Source organism: Capricornis sumatraensis, chromosome 23 (assembly GCF_032405125.1).
Source record: "Capricornis sumatraensis isolate serow.1 chromosome 23, serow.2, whole genome shotgun sequence".
NCBI lineage: Eukaryota > Metazoa > Chordata > Mammalia > Artiodactyla > Bovidae > Capricornis > Capricornis sumatraensis.
This window is the reverse complement of record NC_091091.1, coordinates 42,660,724-42,679,083: the sequence shown is the minus strand read 5'-3', so window position 1 is coordinate 42,679,083 and position 18,360 is coordinate 42,660,724. Positions and strand designations below refer to the sequence as shown.

Below are 18,360 nucleotides of genomic sequence, written 5' to 3'. Positions count from 1 at the left end.
TCTGTTGTCTCTCATAATACATGGTCAGCGGGGAGACCAGAGAGCCAATTGTTAATGTGTGTGTAGGAAGTATGAACTGCTGACTCTGTGGATTACTCCCAAGTGTATGCAACCGCTTTCCTTGAATGTTGGGACCTCATCTTCGCTGTGTATTTGTCTATTTCTGGATTCTAGTCTATTTTCCAAGGGATTAATTCAGCCAAGTGATCCCTGGGCCAAGAGTACTCTTTAGGTAGAATTTCAACACATCAATATCTCTTAACATTAGTAAGAGGACAAATCAGCAGAAAACTTGTTACCAGTCGTAAGGACCAAATCTGTGGCTGAAACTGAGGCAGGAACTGTCAAAACAAGCACAATTTATAGAAAACTGTAATTAAATACCATTCTTTTCAATCACGTTCATTGGTAAAATTTTTAAAAGAATGACCCTGCTTACAAATTATATCATATTTGATTATGCTCTGTTACTATTTGATTCTCCTGTCCTCCTTTCCATTAAGCTAAGGGAAATAAATAGTGGGAGAGGAGATACTTGGGTCTGGGACCCAGGAGATTTGGGTTCTAGTCTCTTCTCTGTGTGTAAACAGGCATGTGACTTTGGACAAGTTCCTTTGCATCTCGAAACTTCAGAGGATGCATCTGAAAAACAGAGTCCATGGACCAGCAGCATCTGTACCATCCTGTGAGAAAGGCAGACATTTAAAACCCCACCCCACCCCTCACTCTCGCTCAAGGAACTGAATTGAAATCTGCATCTTAACAAGATCTCCAGGTGATTTATAGACACATTAAAATTTGAGAGGCACCAAGCATCCAAGTGGAGATGACTCCAGGTCCAGAAACAATTGGCACGGGCCAGGAGGAAACTAGACAGACAGCACGTGCCCATAAAGGGAAACCGGTCCCCTCTCTGCCCTGGACAATCGGTGCCCTGTGAAAATTCACACTTGTATTTCCCAGCCTCTGGCTTTCCCATCAAAGCTTGAAATCTGGACTTTTATATGAAATCTCCTACTTTTAAAATGTGGTATTAAAAAGAATGAAACTTTGCATAGGCAAAACTCTGTTGTCTGAAATAAAACCCATCCACAGGTCAAAACTGGTCTGCCAGCTGCATCTTTGTAACTTCAGGTCTGAACAATCTCTAAGATTTCTTCCAACTCTTGTAAAGATGTTACACTGTGATGATGTCATATTGAATTTGTCCTTCCCTGAGAGATCTGGTAGCTGATTCTCGTAGATCCAACAAGGAGACATATCTGTTTCACATTCTGATTTTCCATAGACTGTCCATTTCTATCAAGTTTGGCCGAGGGCTCCGAGACTTTAAAAATAGGAATCGTGAGCTACTTACATAACTGTTTACAGTTCAGAGAATATTTGGGTTGAATTGACTTGGGTTGAGATGGTATTTCTCCAACTTGCTTGGTTGTATATTGATCAACTCAGGTCCTAAGATGATCCCCAGTGTCCACAAGAGGAAGTTTACAAAAGGACACGTGAGTTGCTCACCTAGAGAACCAGGCAGGTCCCAGGAGGTGGCAGCACACATATCCCTCAGGGATGCAACAGCAAGCTCCCATCACCAAGAGCTTGCCCAGGAGTGTGCCGCCCAATCCTCGGACAAATGCCACCCTCCCATTCTGCAGGTGATGAAACAGAGGCTCTGAGAGGGAAGGGGACTTGCCCAGTTGTCACCCAAAGGTTTAAGGCTGAAGCCAGACCATAATCCCAGGTTCTCTGGCTCCAAATTCTATAATGCTGCATTTCTACTCAAACCTGGAAGATCTCAGCAGTCAAAGAAGTTTGAGAAACGTTGGATACAGCCAAATTTAAAGAAGATCCCTTATGGTAGGGCTTGTCAGAGCTTTAACATTTTAATAGACTGAATCCTCAAGAGAGGGGTATTATATTTCCCCAACTTATTATGGGCTTCCCTTGTGGCTCAGCTGGTAAAAAATCCACCTACAATGTGGGAGACCTGGGTTTGATCCCTGGGTCAGGAAGATCCCCTGAAGAAGGGAAAGGCTACCCACTTCAGTATTGTTGGGCTTCCCTTGTGGCTCAGCTGGTAAAGAATCTGCCTGCAGTGCAGGACCTGGGTTCCATCCTTGGGTTGGGAAGATCCCCTGGAGAAGGGAAAGGCTACCCACTCCAGTATTCTGGCCTGGAGAACTGCATGGACTGTGTAGTCCATGGGGTCGCAAAGAGTCGGACACGACTGAATGACTTTCACTTTCACTTTCAACTATTTAGCCACGCAAATGCTTTTTTCTTTTTTGACTGCACAGCAAGTGGGATCTTAGTTCCTGGACCAGGGATGGAATCCTCGTCTACTACAGCAGAAGCGCAGAGTCTTAACCACTGGACCACCAGGGAAGTCCCGTAAATGCTTTTAACAGATTCGCCTGTCACTGGATTGGTGTGCTATACTCATGGGAGATGTGGGACTCGATTATTTCCTGAAAATGCAGATTAGAGGTATATTTTTTTGCCTGAGATGCCTGAAGCCCTGTGAGTTAAAAATTAACTCACTGAATTTCCAAATGTGTGAACACTGTTGTGAATACGAACAAAGCTCCTGACTTCTCTACTGTGGCACCAAGGACTGAGAAGCACGTTGAACACAGTGCCTTACGTACCGAAGGCATATAATCAGTATCTGTCCAATTCACTCCTACATTACTCAAGAAATATATGAGTACTTTATGTTAGTTTGATTTGAGCTTGATGTTTATCTTCATATGAGGTATAACCTTTAACCCTAACCGTATGCAAGGCAGTCTATATATATCTGATTTATATCAAGCAAGCAAGAAAATAAAATTACCAGGTGAGGTGATCATTTCTGTGGCTGATGCTGAAATGATAAAAACAAACCAGAGACCAAAATAAGACAAAATCCAAACAAAAATCCCACCCACGTATAAGAAATTTAGAAGATACTGTTTTATTGGGTTGGCCACAAAATGCGTTTGGGTTTTCCGGTTCAAGCTTATGGAAAACCCTAAATGCACTTTATGAATGACCCAATATTTTAAAGATTTGTACCTCAGATATGCAAATTAGATACAAAATGACCTGAAATGTGACATCAAAGATAAAGCCTGCTGGGATGAGACTGGAACAGAGACAGGGATGCATGCGGCAGAAAGTGGGAAGCAAACATTTATTGTTGTGGGAACAGTGTGATCTCCCTGGATGGATCAGAAAGCCTGTTTCCTGGATGCAGGGAAGAGAAAACATTTCCTAGAATTGCAAAGTACTAAGAACCTTCCTGGGCTTCCAGGGTGGTTCAGTGGCTAAAGAATCCACGTGCAAAGCAGGAGATACAGGGGACAGTTTTGATCCCTGGGTCGGGAAGATCCCCTGGGGAAGGGGACGGCAACCCACTCCAGTATTCCTGCCTGGAGAATCCCATATACAGAGAAGCCTGGTGGGCTACAGCCCATGGGGTTGCAAAAGAGTCGGACATGACTGAAGCAACTGAGCACGCACACACAGGAACCTTCCTAATCCTGACTTTAGGTTTCTAACATTGGTTTCTCATCTTCATCCAACAAACTAGCTTATGACACAGTACTAAGTTGTCTAAGTGTTAGGAGAAAGTGGGTGTTTAACACAATAAAGGGGATTATGAGCCCTGATTCAGTGTTCATTTATTCTTGTTAATGATCTATCATGGCTGAAACACAGACGTGACCTTGAAGCCTCGCACTGGAGTGTAAGCACCCGAGGCAGGTTGGCTGTCTGCCGCTCTCGTTACTATATCCACCTGAGTCGTGTCTGGTGAATATAAAGCGCTCAGTGCCCATGTGCTCAGTCACGTTCGACTCTTTGCGACCCCATGGACTGCAGCCCACCAGGCTCCTCTATCCATGGAATTCTCCAGGCAAGAATACTGGAATGGGTTGCCATCCCCTTCTCCAGGGGATCTTCCCAGTTCAGGGATCGAACCCACATCACTTACATCTGCTGCATTGGCAGGGAGATTCTTTACCACCAGCACCACCTGGGAAGCCCAAAGTGCTCAGTAAATATCTGTTAAATAAATGGATGGATGAACTAAATCCTATTTTTTTGGTCCTTGCTCTATAAAAATAAGAGAAGCTGGGCAGTGGGTATTTGCATTTCATCTGATTTCCTCTTCTATTTTACATTTTTTGGCAGTCTCGTATAGTACATAATTGGGCTGAATTAACAAAAGAAGAAAGGGAAACTATCTCAAATCATTGGGGCCAAAAGAAATAGCGTTGACGCTTTCACAAGCGGCATAGGTGAGAGGAACCCGGTTTTGTTCATGGAATTTCCCAACACAGCACTACTAAGTCAGCTTTAAAGCTCACAACAGATCATTTCAAGACACAGGAAGTACAATTAATTACCCCAGTGGGTGGATGACAGAGGGGACCTGGCAATTCCTTGGAGATGGGAGAGACTGGACTCTAAAGTGAACTCAAGGGTGTTGACTCAGCGTTGGGTAGATCAGCAAATGAAGAGAGGCTAGGAATGACCCAGAGGCCTGCTGAACAATATTGAGAAGGGTCCTTGACCTTGTGTTTGGGGGACCCTGATGGGACTCAAGCTTCCCCATAAGTTGTTTGCCTGCCCTGGAGCCCCAAACCCTGTGGGGCTGACCTGCTTGGCAGATGAGGCTCTGCTGCTTGGGGAGGAGGCTAGGTCTCAGGGTAGGCCTGGTACCTGCACAGACGGCCCCGGCATAGCCTCATGGGGTCCACAGTCGTGGATAGACAGGCCGAGGTGTCGGCACCGGCCCAGGTGGGCCTATCGCCCGTGCACAGCACATGGTCCAGGGAGATGGGGCCGAAGCCATCACCAAACAGACTGCTCCTCGGGGCCGCCAGCCCAGCTGCCGGCACAGCACCTGGGTGGCCGGCAGGTCCCAGGGTCGTCACACACTGTCCCCCAGGTGCCGTGGTGGTGATCTCCACGAGGCCCTCACACCTGCTCCTGCCACTGGCCAGCCTCATCACGGGCAGATCTACAGGGGCCCAGAGCCCGGCCGGCTTGAGAAGCTTCCCTCCCTTCTCAAATGAGAGGGCTTTCCAGCTAGAGAATCCACCCCAGTTTGCGGGAGCTTTGCATACATTCACGGGGAATGACATGCACGGAAGAAAGAAAAGGACTGCTTTTCTGTATCTGAAATTTAGCACAGACTCTACAGTGCGTTCCTCACTGGGCAGTTTCTTTATGGGAACACAAGTGACCTTGCTGGCTTTGTAGCAGACGTAGTATGCATATGCGTGCACGCTCAGTCACGTCCGACTCTTTGTGACCCCATAGACTGTAGCCCACCAGGCTCCTCTGTCCATGGACTTCCCAGGAAGAACACTGGAGCGGGTTGCCAGTTCCTTCTCCAGGGGATCTTCTCGACCGAGGGTGGAATTTGCATCTCCTGAGTCTCCTGCACTTCAGGCAGATTCTTTACCACTGAGTCATCAGGAAACCCCCTTGAAGGAGACACACACACCTAAAAATAACCTTCTGGGAATTTCCCTGGTGGTCCGGGGGCTAAGACTCCATGCTCCCAATGCAGGGGATCAGGGTTCAATCCCTGGTCTAGGAATTAGATCCCACACGCCACAGGTAAGGCATGATATGGCCAAGTGAATAAATTATAAAGAAAGAAAAATAACCAGCCTTCATCCTCTCTGGGGTGTCATTTCTCATGTTGTTTCTCTCAAAACTAAACACAGTTCAGCTGAAGGCTTAGGATTCAGACTTTGCTTTTCTAGCCCTGATCTCTCAAAGTATATTATGACATTTTCAGGACAAAATTCTTTTCACTTTTCTTGAATTTGAAAACTATATTCATTGGAGAATGATGGAGGAAGTCAGAGGTCAGGAGAACAAGTAGCAGAAGAGACGGTGTCATTGCGCAAGAAGGTAAAGGATTTGGTCAAGTGACACTGAGCCCTGAATTAAAAGCAGGTGAAGTCGATCCTCAGATTGCGAGTCCCAGAGTCTGGGGCTGGTTGGTGGGCTTCCTCTTTGAAAAGGACCCACCAGCGCCCTGTGTGGGTCAGGGCCTTAGTAAGGCCTTTCCACGACTGAGGGCAGGTGGGTTATTTGTTCTCCCTGAAAAGGTCCCTACATGAGGAACACCCACCTTCCTTTAATGAGCAGATTTTACTCCATACAGGACTATGAAAATAATGTTGGCTACATTTCTATTGGCCACTAATGGCAGGACCCCAGTCTTAGAAAAACAGATACAAAATATAAGAATGGAAACAGTACCTATTGGTTGGTAAACATGTGACTCTTCCCCAGGAGTTGAAGTAACTATAGAGATAAAAAAGAAAAATAGGTCGCCATGAGGACATTTCAAACAAGCACAGTGAAATTTCATATTTTTCTCAGTGAAGTGAGTTAGTCGCTCAGTTGTGGCCAACACACTGTGCCACGCTCCTCTGTCCGTGGGATTCTCCCGCAAGACTACTGGAGTGGGTAGCCATTCCCTTCTCCAGGGGACCTTCCTGATGCAGGGATCAAACCCAGGTCTCCTGAATTGCAGGAAGATTCTTTATTGTCTGAGCCACCAGGGAAGCCCATGTTTTTCTCAGGTACCATCCTAATCACACACATGAGTTTGCTTTTAAACCATCCCTTCTAATCTCTCATCAAATAGTTGCTATTTAAAATATGATAGCTCATAAATGTGTACACATCATTCTGGTTAGGAATAAGGAAACAGCAGAGATAAGAATGATGCTATCCCTGATAGGCATCCCTGATAGCTCAGTTGGTAAAGAATCCGCCTGCAATGCAGGAGACCCCAGTGTGATTCCTGGATCGCAAAGATCCTCTGGAGAAGGGATAGGCTACCTACTCCAGTATTGTTGGGCTTTTCTGGTGGCTCAGTTGGTAAAGAATCCCCCCACAATGCAGGAGACCTGGGTTCGATCCCTGGGTTGGGAAGATCTCCTGGAGAAGGGAAAGGCTACCCACTCCAGTATTCTCGCCTGGAGAATTTCATGGACTCTATATAGTTCATGGGGTTGCAAAGAGTCGAACATGACTGAGCGACTTTCACTTTCACTTTGGGATCATGCAGATATGGCCCCCTAAGATGGGGGCGTCTTGTTAGTGCCACAGAATTCAGGGGCAGCATCCCGGGCCCCAGGTAGGGGTGCTCTCAGGGGAGGAGCCACTTCTGCCCAGGCCCACCTGCCCCCAGACCTTCCTGTCTCTGGCCCCCACAGCCTCTGCAGCATGAGCCACCATTCTGGGTCAAGAACTAGTGTCTCAGAATCTCACCAAAATGCAGCTCTCACATGCAGAAGCAATGACGTATCAGCATGCTAACACCCAGGACAGCCTCTCCTCTGGGTACAAAGCAGGGCCCCCACGGGACTGGGGGCAGCTTCACATTCTGGGAGAGTGGAAAGGTCAGGAGCTCAGAGCATCATGGTTAAGGAAAGTTAAGACTGGGAAGGAAGACCAGCTTGGGGATCCTGCACCAGATGGCTAGTCAGCAATCAGCAAGTAAAACGGATGTGAGTGCACGAGTACCTGGATTCCCAGCAGCTGCAGAATCTGCAGAGATAAAGGAAACAGGAGCATGGATTAATAGAAGCCAGGGTGGTGGAGTGGTTCAAAGATCACGGTCTCAGTTAGCATGCTGCTCAACAGGCCTGGTAAACAACTGTCCTGAAGCATCCAGGGCTGCGCCTCTGGGTTTTCACAGCCAGCTGTGGGCTGTTTCACTTGGTTAAAATCTCTGAGCTAGTGATTCTGACAGAGTTTGCCTTGGCAACCAAAATACCACTGCCAACAATAAAATAATTAAAGTTTTTGCACATTGTGTTTTTTTTGTGTGTGTTTAGTCACTAAGTTAGGTCCGACTCTTTGCGACCGACTGAACTATAGCCCGCCAGGCTCCTCTCCCCATGAGATTTCTCAGGCAAGAATACCGAAATGGCTTGCCATTTCCTCCTGCTGGGGATCTTCTGGACCCAGGAATCTAACCCAGATCTCTTGCAGGCAGGGGGATTCTTTCTGTACATTGACAATGTGTCATATGCTTGCCTACGTATTCTACATGGAATATTCCACTTAATCCACCCATCAGCTTTATGAAATAAGTACTATTAATTTCTTTATTTTACAATTGATTAATCTTTGCAGACACTCAAGCTGGATGGTGTCCTCCCGTATATAACAGCTGGCATATTTTTCAGAGTTAGAATAGAAATCTGCCATCTGGAGTACAGCGAAAGGTTGAAGGCATGGAGGAATTCCAGACTCAATGTGCCAATTCCAGGCTTGGCCGGGGCAGCCCCGTGCCTGGCCCAGAAGACACCTGTGCTCACCTGAGCAGACGACACCAGCATCTTCATGGTGCCCGCAGTTGTGGGTGAACCAGCCGCTGTGAGGGCACTGCGCCAGGGAGGACTCACTGCCCGTGCATTTGACATCGTCCAAGAGAATGCTCCCTTCTCCGGGGCTGAATCTGGCCCCCGGGAGGGCAGACACGGCCCGGCCACAGCCAAGCTGCCTGCAGACCACGTGGGCATCCTCGATGGACCAGCTGTCATCACACACAGTGCCCCAGGTGTCGGCATGGCAGACTTCCACTCGGCCCTCACACCGGCTTGACCCATCAGCCAGCCGCAGGCCCAGACCTTGGTGGATAATCCAAACAATGACCTCCATCAAGGCTCGTCCAGAGAGGCCACTGGAAGAGTCAGTATCTCTTGGAAATTGGGCACTGACCATGGATGATAACAAATCTACTCCCCACTTTCATTTTAAGTTCGCCCTGGGTATTACTTTGTGTTTTTTTTTTAGCATTACAGCTGGCTAAGAAATGGTTTTGCTCCTTAGCCAGCTGCTCCAGAGCCCTGCCTCCCGCCATAGCTGCCCCTTCTTGCTGTGACGTCTTGGTTTATGGCACTCAGAGGGTTTGTTGGATTTTTCATGAGAAGCTATCAGGCACACACTAATTGGTGTGTGGACGTGTGTGTGTGTGTGTGTGTGTGTGTGTGTGTGAGAGAGAGATTCTCTGAGAGCCTTGTACACACTGATCAAGTGACAAGAACAATAATTTGCATCTACATTATCCCCAGGATCGGGTGTCACCACGTGCAGTGATGCTCTGGGATGTATAAGGGGCAGTCGTCGCAGGCTACTCCCCACAGTCAAAGGGCAGTGTTACAAAAAAGAGTAGAGGCTGGATATGCTCAGAACACAGCTGAGGGGAGCTCACAGCAGGACTGGGTGGAGAGGTGGGGTCAGCCAGGTACTCCCATTCCAGCCTTTCTGGGTGCTGGCTTCCACTCCGGTTCCCACAAGCCATCCTTGCATCTCACAGCCTCTTTCCTCTCCCTTTCCAATCGCAGATTTTGTAGGTGAACCTGGACTTCATCAGCCCTTCCTTCAACAGTAGCCATGTGTACGGCCTGAGGCTGCGGAGGAAGGTGCTTTCTGAAGGGGCATTTTCTCCCACGGTAATGCTGGAGCTTTTCTGACCTAAAACTGTGAAAGGGAAGGCAGTTGAAGAAAGTGGGAAAGATTACCTGTTGATGTGGGCACCTCTGTTGGCACTGGAAAAGATCCTAAGGACAGAAAGAACATGAAAGAAAAAATTATACAACAGCCTCTTGAAGTGTCAAACATATTTGACTCTCAGTCAAAGCTTGAGGGGGAGGGCTCCCTTGCTTGTAGATTATCTAGTTTCTAACTTGATTCCCTTCCCAAGTCCTTTCTCTGTGGGGAGAACACACCAACTGGTGTGTCTGGAAGGGTACAAGCCAGCTCATACAAGCTCAAGAAAATAAAAGCATGGAGTTAGGGGGGTTGATAGATGAACAAACAGTAGGTATATTTTAAAGTCAACAAGCATCCTTTGGGGCTCACTGCTCTTCAGTATAACCTGCTCTAGTGCTCATTAAAGGCTAGGGTTCACTTCTTTTTTTTTTTTTCCTAACTCTTCTCAGCATATTTTATTTTATTCTTAAAGACTATGGAAAAGGAGCTGACCTAATTCAAAATGTGACAATGACTGGGCCAATCAGAGTCAGGGAAAGACTTAAGGAGTGGTGATTTTGGCTCCTTCATTTACAGTTCTGTCAAGCAGAAGGCAATATTCAGAGGCAACACCCTGCAGGGTGATGGAAGGGAGAGGGTGAGAAGATAGGGAGATGGAAGTGGGGTTAAGAAGATAGCTGACGTCTGACTGGTGAGCCCCACACAGCAAGCACCCCGCTACTCTACGTAGAGAAATCCAGTGAACCCCAGCCTGGCTTTACGATACCAATGCTATGATCTTCCTTCTCATCCTTAGCCAGAGGAGGAAACCGAGGCACGGAGAGGTTCAGGGATTTGCTCAAGGTCCCACTGCTGGTGAAGGTGGAGCCAGGGCAACAGACCCAGGTCATCTGGTTCTTGAATCACAACCCTGTCTCCCATGGTGACTTTGCCAAGGCAAGTTATAGCCACTTAATTCAGAACAACTGCAGTTACCTGAAGTTGGGTGGCCCACAGCAGCTGACGGTGTTGAGTAAGGCAGGGAAGCTACAAGAGATGTAAATCAAGAGACATGTAAATCAGATTACATCCCTTGATTCTTCTTAAACCCAAGGGGGTAGATTTGCTTGTTTGCAGCAATAAGGTGTATGTCTTGTCTGGGGAAGAAACTGCATCCCATCTGGGCATCTGAGAATGGCCCTGAGTTGCCATGGCTACAACGTCCAGATGTCCTACTTGATTTCTGTCCCATTGCCGGAAACTGCAGTGTCATTTTTGTGGATTTTGGTGGTGGGTGGGCGGGTAGCAAACAGAGGCCACAGGGATGGTTGGCTTGTGTGGAGCATCGATCTTGCCAGTTGATTTGGTTTTGTAATTCTTCCTGGGTGTGGGCTTGCCTTCCAGACTAAACGTCAGTCTGCAAAGGGCAGAACCATGTTTGTCTCAAGGACATACACTGGCAAGGTCAGCACTGGGAAGGAACAGACGAGCCCCAGAGTGGGTGGTGGAGCTGGGTCAGGCCCCTCTGCGACCCCCCTCCGCCATCTCCTGGGTACCCAGGGCTCTTGCTCCAAACCTTCCTGCCCTGTAGGTCCCCAGCCTTGTCCTCTGATGCTACAGCTCCTGCTTTGCTGAGAGCACTGATTCTGCTCTTCACTTCTCTCCTCCTCTCAGAACCTTGCAGGCCTTTCACCCTCTGCTTGTTCTTTCCTCCTGTCTCAAGCGGTTGGTGCCAGTCTAGCTGATGAATCAGTTTTCTTTTTGCCAGCCAAAGCCAGAAGGATGTGGAGATAAAGGGGGGCTTTTGACTCCAAGTACTGAATTTATCTGCAGAGGCTCAACTGGGATACAACTGAGGGGTAAGGATGCTGGGTGAGGAGCTGGGCTTCCAGCTCTGTGACTTTCAGAGCATCCCTGGTTACCTGTGAAACTGGTGGGGGTGAGGGTCTGAACCAAAGAGACCATTCCCAAGGCATCACTCATCACTGGTGGGAGGCCAGAAAATCTGAGGTTATACGACTTCTATTTTCAGAGTCATGCATTCATTGAATTAAAATATAAAAGCTTACATTTAGTTCTATTCCGCTTAAGGATATTTTCAGATGTAGGTGGTTGTGAATTGGTTAGATAGTTCACTATTTATTTTTAACCATTTTAACTTTGTTTTATTGCTGCTGTATTTATTCTTATGTATTTTCTATTCATGGCAAGTTATCCTGACCCTCCATATGGTGGTAATATAAGTTTTTCTTGCAAAATGAATTCACTTAAGTGAAAAGAATAGAGCTGATATAAAGGAAAGCATTAAGAAAACTCGACTGTGGGTATATCACATGAAATGCCAGGCTGGATGAATCACAAGCTGGAATCAAGATTGCTGGGAGAAATATCAACAACCTCAGATAGCAGATGATACCACTCTAATGGCAGAAAGTGGAGAGGAACTAAACAGCCTCTTTATAGGGGTGAAGAGGAGAGGGAAAAAGCTGGTTTGAAACTCAACATTCAAAAAACTAAGATCATGGCATCTGCCCATCACCTTATGGCAAATAGAAGGGGAAAAAATGGAAACAGTGGCAGATTTTCTTTTTGGGGTTCCAAAATCACTGCAGACTGTAACTGCAGCCATGAAATTGAGACTCTTGCTCTCGAAAGAAAAGCTATGACAAACCTAGACAGCGTATTGAAAATCAGAGACATCACTTTCCCAAGATCTGTATAGTCAAAGCTCTGTTTTTTTAGTAGTTATGTGTGGATGTGGTGAGAGTTGGACCATAAAGAAGGCCGAGCACCAAGGAATTGATGCTTTTGAATTGTGGTGCTGGAGAAGACTCTTGTGAGTCCCTTGGACTACAAGGAGACCAAACCAGTCAATGTGAAAGGAAATCAATCATCAATATCCATTGGAAGGACTGATGCTGAAGTTGAAGCTCCAACACTTTGGCCACCTGATCCAAAGAGCCGACTCAGCAGAAAAGACCCCAATGCTGGGAAAGATTGAAGGCAAAAGGAGAAGGGGGTGGCAGAGGATAGGATGGTTAGGTACATCACCGACTCAGTGGATATGAATTTAAGCAAACTCCAGGAGATAGCGGAGTACAGAGAAGCCTGTTGTGCTACAGTCCATGGGGTCATAAAGAGTCAGACATGACTTAGTGACTACAACAAGAACCGTGGGTAGTAGGTAGACACGATGGGGACCATGCAGGGCTGAAGCTTGGGAAACAGGGACCATCCAGGACTTCCTCACGGTTCTAAGTACACTTGGGTGAAGACTCATGGAGCAGGAATGTCATTTCGCCCACCCCAGGCCCCAGCATCAGGCCCACCTGAGCAGATGACGCCAGCATCCTCGTGGTGGCCACAGTTGTGGGAGAACCAGCCGCCATGCAGACACTGCCACAGCCTGGCTTCAGTCCCCACACATTTCACATCATCCAGGGCAATGGGGCCCAGGCCTCGGCCGAATCTAGCCCTCCCGGGGGCTGACACTGCTCCGCCGCAGCTCAGCTGCCGGCACACCACCTCGGCGTCCTGCAGGTCCCAGCTGTCATCACACACGGTCCCCCAGCTGCCGTTGAAGTGCAGCTCCACGCGGCCCTCGCAGGGCTGGCTGCCATCGGCCAGCCTGATCACCACGTCTAGGAAACAGACACACCTGGGTCACTGCTCTGCCTGCGAGGAGGTTCTGTGCCTCTCCTCTGAGCTGACAAGCTTCCTGGGGCTCCCTTCTCATTCTAGTAAGGGACTGAGGTGGGTTAAGGACCTACAAAGGTACTTTGGGTTTCATCATTCAGGTCAACGTGATTTGGGGTGGCGTATGCTTTTTTGAGGGCTTCCCAGGTGGCTCAGTGGTAAAGAAACCTGCCTGCTATGCAGGACACACAGGTTGGATCGCTGGGTTGGGAAGATCCCTTGGAGGAGGAAACGGCAACCCACTCCAGTACTTTTGACAGAAATCCCATGGACAAAGGAGCTTGGCGGGCTACAGTCTATGAGTTTGCAAAAGAGTTGGACACAACTTAATGACGAAACAAAGCAACAACAACATGCTTTTTAAAGCTCTTTCCCAGACAGGACTGCCTGCTCACAGAGACCAAAGGAGGTCCCCAAGCTCCCTGTGTGATGTGGGCAGCACAAAGCTTGGGGACCCTGGCTGCTGTTGCCCTAGGCAGGACCCACATCGTCTAGGCAGGCATTCTGAGTGCGAAGGCTCGGGGACAACATCAGCCACGCACCCTCTCACCCGGGGTCACGTGCTCTATCACCAGAAGACGTATGTGGACATGTGGTTTCATGGAAGCACTGGGCATTCAACCACTTTCTCTAGCCAGATCTGGAGGGTAAACTAAGGCACTTGGGACCCCTTTCCCCAATCACAGAGTCAGTCATCCGCCCTTCCTGTCATTGCCAAGCAGGGCCGGGGACTAAGATAATCTGAGAACCTACCAGTGTTGTTCTCATCTTGCAGGAGAGCCTCGTAGGATGCAGAAAAGCCAACATTGCTGACAATGGCGTCGCTTTGGAAGACCACGGTCAGGCGATTTGCTGAGGAGGTAAATACCAGGGTTGTGCCGGAACAGAACCTCCCCAGCGAAAAAGGTTCACTTTGTGGGCCATCAAAGATTTCAATGAAGTCATACGGGCAGTTGTAAAAGTTTTCCAATCTGTGAAGTCATGACAGCGTTCAGATCTAGCCACAGACTTTCCCCCAGGAGGCACCACCAAGACTGTTCTAGGAAGGGCTCTAGAAGAGCTGCCTGAAGCCTACATCTCTTCAAACAGGATGGAGGAAGCCATAACCCCATTGGTGCCGGCAGTGCATATCGTCCCAGCTCTAAAAATCTTCTAATTTTTTGAAGTTTTCATTCAATTGTATTTTCTGAATAGGCACTACAAGCATAAAAAATACAGTTTAAGTGGTAATGGTGGGCATGTGGTTAAAAGCAACTTTTCTTCCAACCCTGACTAATCCCCTTCCCACAAGCAGCTCCAATGAACAGTTTCTATTTGTTTCCTTCCAGAGATGGTCTATGCATAATGTCAGTCCCTATGCTACTGGCCACGATCTTACAGATCATTCCATAACAATACACCCTACGTGTGAGACAGCAATCACGATTGCTGGGAGAAATATCAATAACCTCAGACATGCAGATGACACCACCTTTATGGCGGAAAGCAAAAAGGAACTAAAGAGCCTCTTGATGAAAGTGAAAGAGGAGAGTGAAAAAGCTGGCTTAGAATCCAGTCCCATCACTTCATGTCAAATAGATATGGAAACAATGGAAACAGTGGCAGACTTTATTTTCTTAGGCTCCAAAATCACTGCAGATGGTAACTGCAGCCATGAAATTAAAAGGCACTTGCTCCTTGGAAGAAAAGCTATGACCAACCTACACAGCATATTAAAAAGCAGAGACATTACTTTGCCAACAAAGGTCTGTCTAGTCAAAGCTATGATTTTTCCACTAGTCATGAATAGATGTGAGAGTTGGACCATAAAGAAAGCTGAGCACTGAAGAATTGATGCTTTTGAGCTGCGGCATTGGAGAAGATTCTTGAGAGTCCCTTGGACTGCAAGGAGATCCAACCAGTCCATCCTAAAGGAAATCAACCCTGAAATACATTGGAAGGACTGAGGATGAAGCTGAAGCTCCAGTACTTTGGCTACCTGATGTGAAGAACTGACTCATTGGAAAAGACCCTGTTGCTGTGAAAGACTGAAGGAAGGAAGAGAAGGGGATGACAGAGGAGGAAATGGTTGGATGGTATCATCAACTAGATGGATGTGAGTTTGGGTAAACTCTGGGAGTCGACGATGGACAGGGAGGCCTGGTGTGCTGCAGTCCATGGGGTTGCAAAGAGTCGGACATGACTGAACTGAACTGTGTGACAGCAATAGATAGATGTACCAAAATCTATTTAACTGACCCCCTACTGGTGGGCAATAAAACTGCTTCCAACCTAGTGCTACTATAAGAATGCAACCAAGATTTTTCTCAGTGCACATGAGATTTTATCTGTGGACCAATTTCCTGGAACTGGAATTGCTGGGTTAAAAGATCTACGTGTTTAAATTTTGATCTGGGGACTTCCCTGGTGGTCTAGCAGTTAGGAATCCACCTGCCAAAGCAAGGGACACGAGTTTGATCCCTGGTCTGGGAAGACCTCACAAACCGAGGGGCAACTAAACCCGTGCACCAGAACTACTTGAGCCCGTGTGCCCCAGAGCCTGTGCTCCACAGCAAAAGAAGCCTCCACTGTGAGAAGCCTGCACGTTGCAACGAACAGTAGCCCCCACTCACTGCAGCTGGAGGAAAGCCCACACAGCAACGAAGATCCAGCACCACCAAAAAGAACAAATAAATAAAAATTAAAAAGCTTTTTTGATCAGTATTACTGGATGGGTCTCCAAGGCCTTCCTTACTCTTGAGAACTAAATATGAAAGCTGACTTTTTTGGCGAGAGTGGGGAGTGGGTGGTGGTGGTAGCAGGCAGTATAATCGAGTAAAGAGGAGAGCGGAAGCAGGAGCTATTTACTCACTTTATCACTTCGAAGGTAAGTCTGACACGCGCCCTGCTATCCACTTGTATGTCCCAGGCACACACCACATTTGTGGGGTATTTTTTCGGATACCAAGGGCTGGAGAATGAGCCCGAATTACTTGTCAGCACACCGCCACAATGGATATTTTCATCTGCAAGAAACAGTGAAGAAACCCCATCAGAAGGAGGCACCAAACTGCTGGTGTTTTTAGAGGGATCAAGAGGGGATAGGAACAGAATAAGGAGAACTTCCAGAGCTGCTTTTGCTTGTAACTATTTTTAAAAAATAGCTTTGGAGGCTCTTGGAGTTTCCCAAGTTGCTCTTTGTTAGATAAGATCATTACCTGTGTCCTCTCAAGCTTATAGTGTGTGTGTGTGTGTGTGTGTGTGTGTGTGTGTGTTTTCTTTGCCATGTGTACAGTATGTGGGATCTTAACTCCCTGACCAGGTATTGAACCCGGATTGGAAGCGTGGAGTCTTCACCACTGGGCCGCCAGGAAAGTCCCAAATTTATACTGTTTATGTGAGGAGAAATGATCAGGACATAAGGCTGAGAGGGCTTTATGAACCCATATACACTGACAGGTCTGAGCACGTGTTTTAATGAAAAGGGAGCAAAGACGATGCAAGCCAAAGGCTCCCTGTTCAATGCAATGTGACTTTGTGCTCACAGAACAGCTGTGTTAGGGGACCCTTTGTTGTGTTATGTCCAAACCCCAGCTGAAGTCAAGACCACAGTTACTTAAAGCATCCACTTTGGGGCTGAAATACTGGCTTTGAAGTGGCTTTTCTAAAGGGTTTTCTGTGCTGGAGCTCCTCATATGTAAAAGGAAGCAAGAGCGCTCATTCGGTTGCTTCAAATCCTACAACTGAAAACAAAACAGACATCAAATCACGAGAAACTTTAAATACAGCTGCAGTACCTGTAGGGGAGCTGTCATCAGTCGAGCCTGTGAACATACAGAGAAAAAAATGATACTGTAAGCAAGGACTTTTATTCAGAAAACTCCTTTAAAGTACCCAAAAATATCCATGTGCAGATCTGTGACTGCTCGTGCGGTAGTGGACAGAGATACGCCTTTGCTACAAGAGGCTGGGTGTCTGGACAACAAGTATGCAGACAAGTGTAGCTTGATACAACTTGTCAAGGGCTGACCCTGGGTTTCTGTTTCCTTGCTCTGCATGTAACTATGGCATGATCACCAATGCAGGCAGTTACCAACCCCACCCCTACGGCGACTCCGTGCCACTGCATGCAAACACCGATTCAGGAAATCCCAGTGACCAGGGACTGCATTTCTGGTGAATCTGAATTTTCCTTCCCTCCTACCTCTCTCTCCTCTCACCCTCTGATGCCCCCCGCCCCCAAGCCCCACCATTTTGCCAACGCTGATGGACTGCCTTGCTCTTGTTAATTAACAAGAAATAATTTAATCAGATGGTGTCCCAATTCCAGGATGAAAAAGTAGCTAGGATTCACTCATACCAGGGACCTGGCAATGGGTTAAAATGTTTGGAAGTTGGTCCTGCTTTGGGGTTGCTATCAATGTCTGTTCCAAGACAGAAGAGAGAATAAGAGATGGATTAAGACAGTCACACAAAGGAAATCAGGCTTTTTAAAATTTTTATTTGCCTGTTTTTTTTTTTTTTTTAATCAAATGCATTCTGTTCTGGGCAGCTAGGAGTGTAGCACTAAATCCATCAGGGTCTTGGAAAAGACCCTGATGCTGGGAAAGATTGAAGGTGAAAGGAGGAGAAGGGGGCAGAGGATGAGACAGTTAGATAGCATCACTGATTCACTGGACACGTTGCTGTTGTTCAGTTGCCAGCTTGCGTCCAGATCTTTGACTCCATAGACTGCAGCCTGCCAGGCTTCTCTGTCCTTCACCATCTCCTGGAGCTTGCTCAAACTTATGTCCATTGAGTCAGTGATGCCATCCAACCATCTCATCTTCTGTCATCCCCTTCTTCCCCTGCCTCCATTCTTTCCCAGCATCAGGGTCTTTTCCAAAACCCTGGTAATATAACCCTCTATTTAACCATTGAAGCTTTCTTTAAAATATATGAGTGATCTATGACGATTATTTGTTTTTTTGCCATGCAGCAGGTGGGATCTTAGTTCCCTAACTAGGGATCAAGCTCATACCCCTTGCACTAGAAGCTTGGAGCCTTAACCACTGGACCCCAAGGAAAGCTCCTCACCATAGCTTTTAAGGTGGGACTTTGAGCATTTTCTGGCTTCCCTTATGGCTCAGCTGGTAAAGAATCTACTTGCAGTGTGGGAGACCTGGGTTTGATCCCTGGGTTGGGAAGATC

General features: G+C 47.3%; 1 protein-coding gene across 1 annotated transcript in view; it reads right to left on the bottom strand.

Moving 5' to 3' along the window:
• LOC138070224 (deleted in malignant brain tumors 1 protein) overlaps positions 1–18,360 on the bottom strand; it is a 37,746-nt gene that overhangs the window by 17,321 nt on the left and 2,065 nt on the right. The window contains exons 3-6 of the mRNA XM_068961369.1: positions 13,945–14,043; positions 12,825–13,136; positions 8,340–8,651; positions 4,775–5,005 (exon numbers count right to left, since the gene is read on the bottom strand). Coding sequence (XP_068817470.1) covers positions 4,775–5,005; positions 8,340–8,651; positions 12,825–13,136; positions 13,945–14,043 — 954 coding nt within the window. The remainder of the gene's footprint in view (positions 1–4,774; positions 5,006–8,339; positions 8,652–12,824; positions 13,137–13,944; positions 14,044–18,360) is intronic.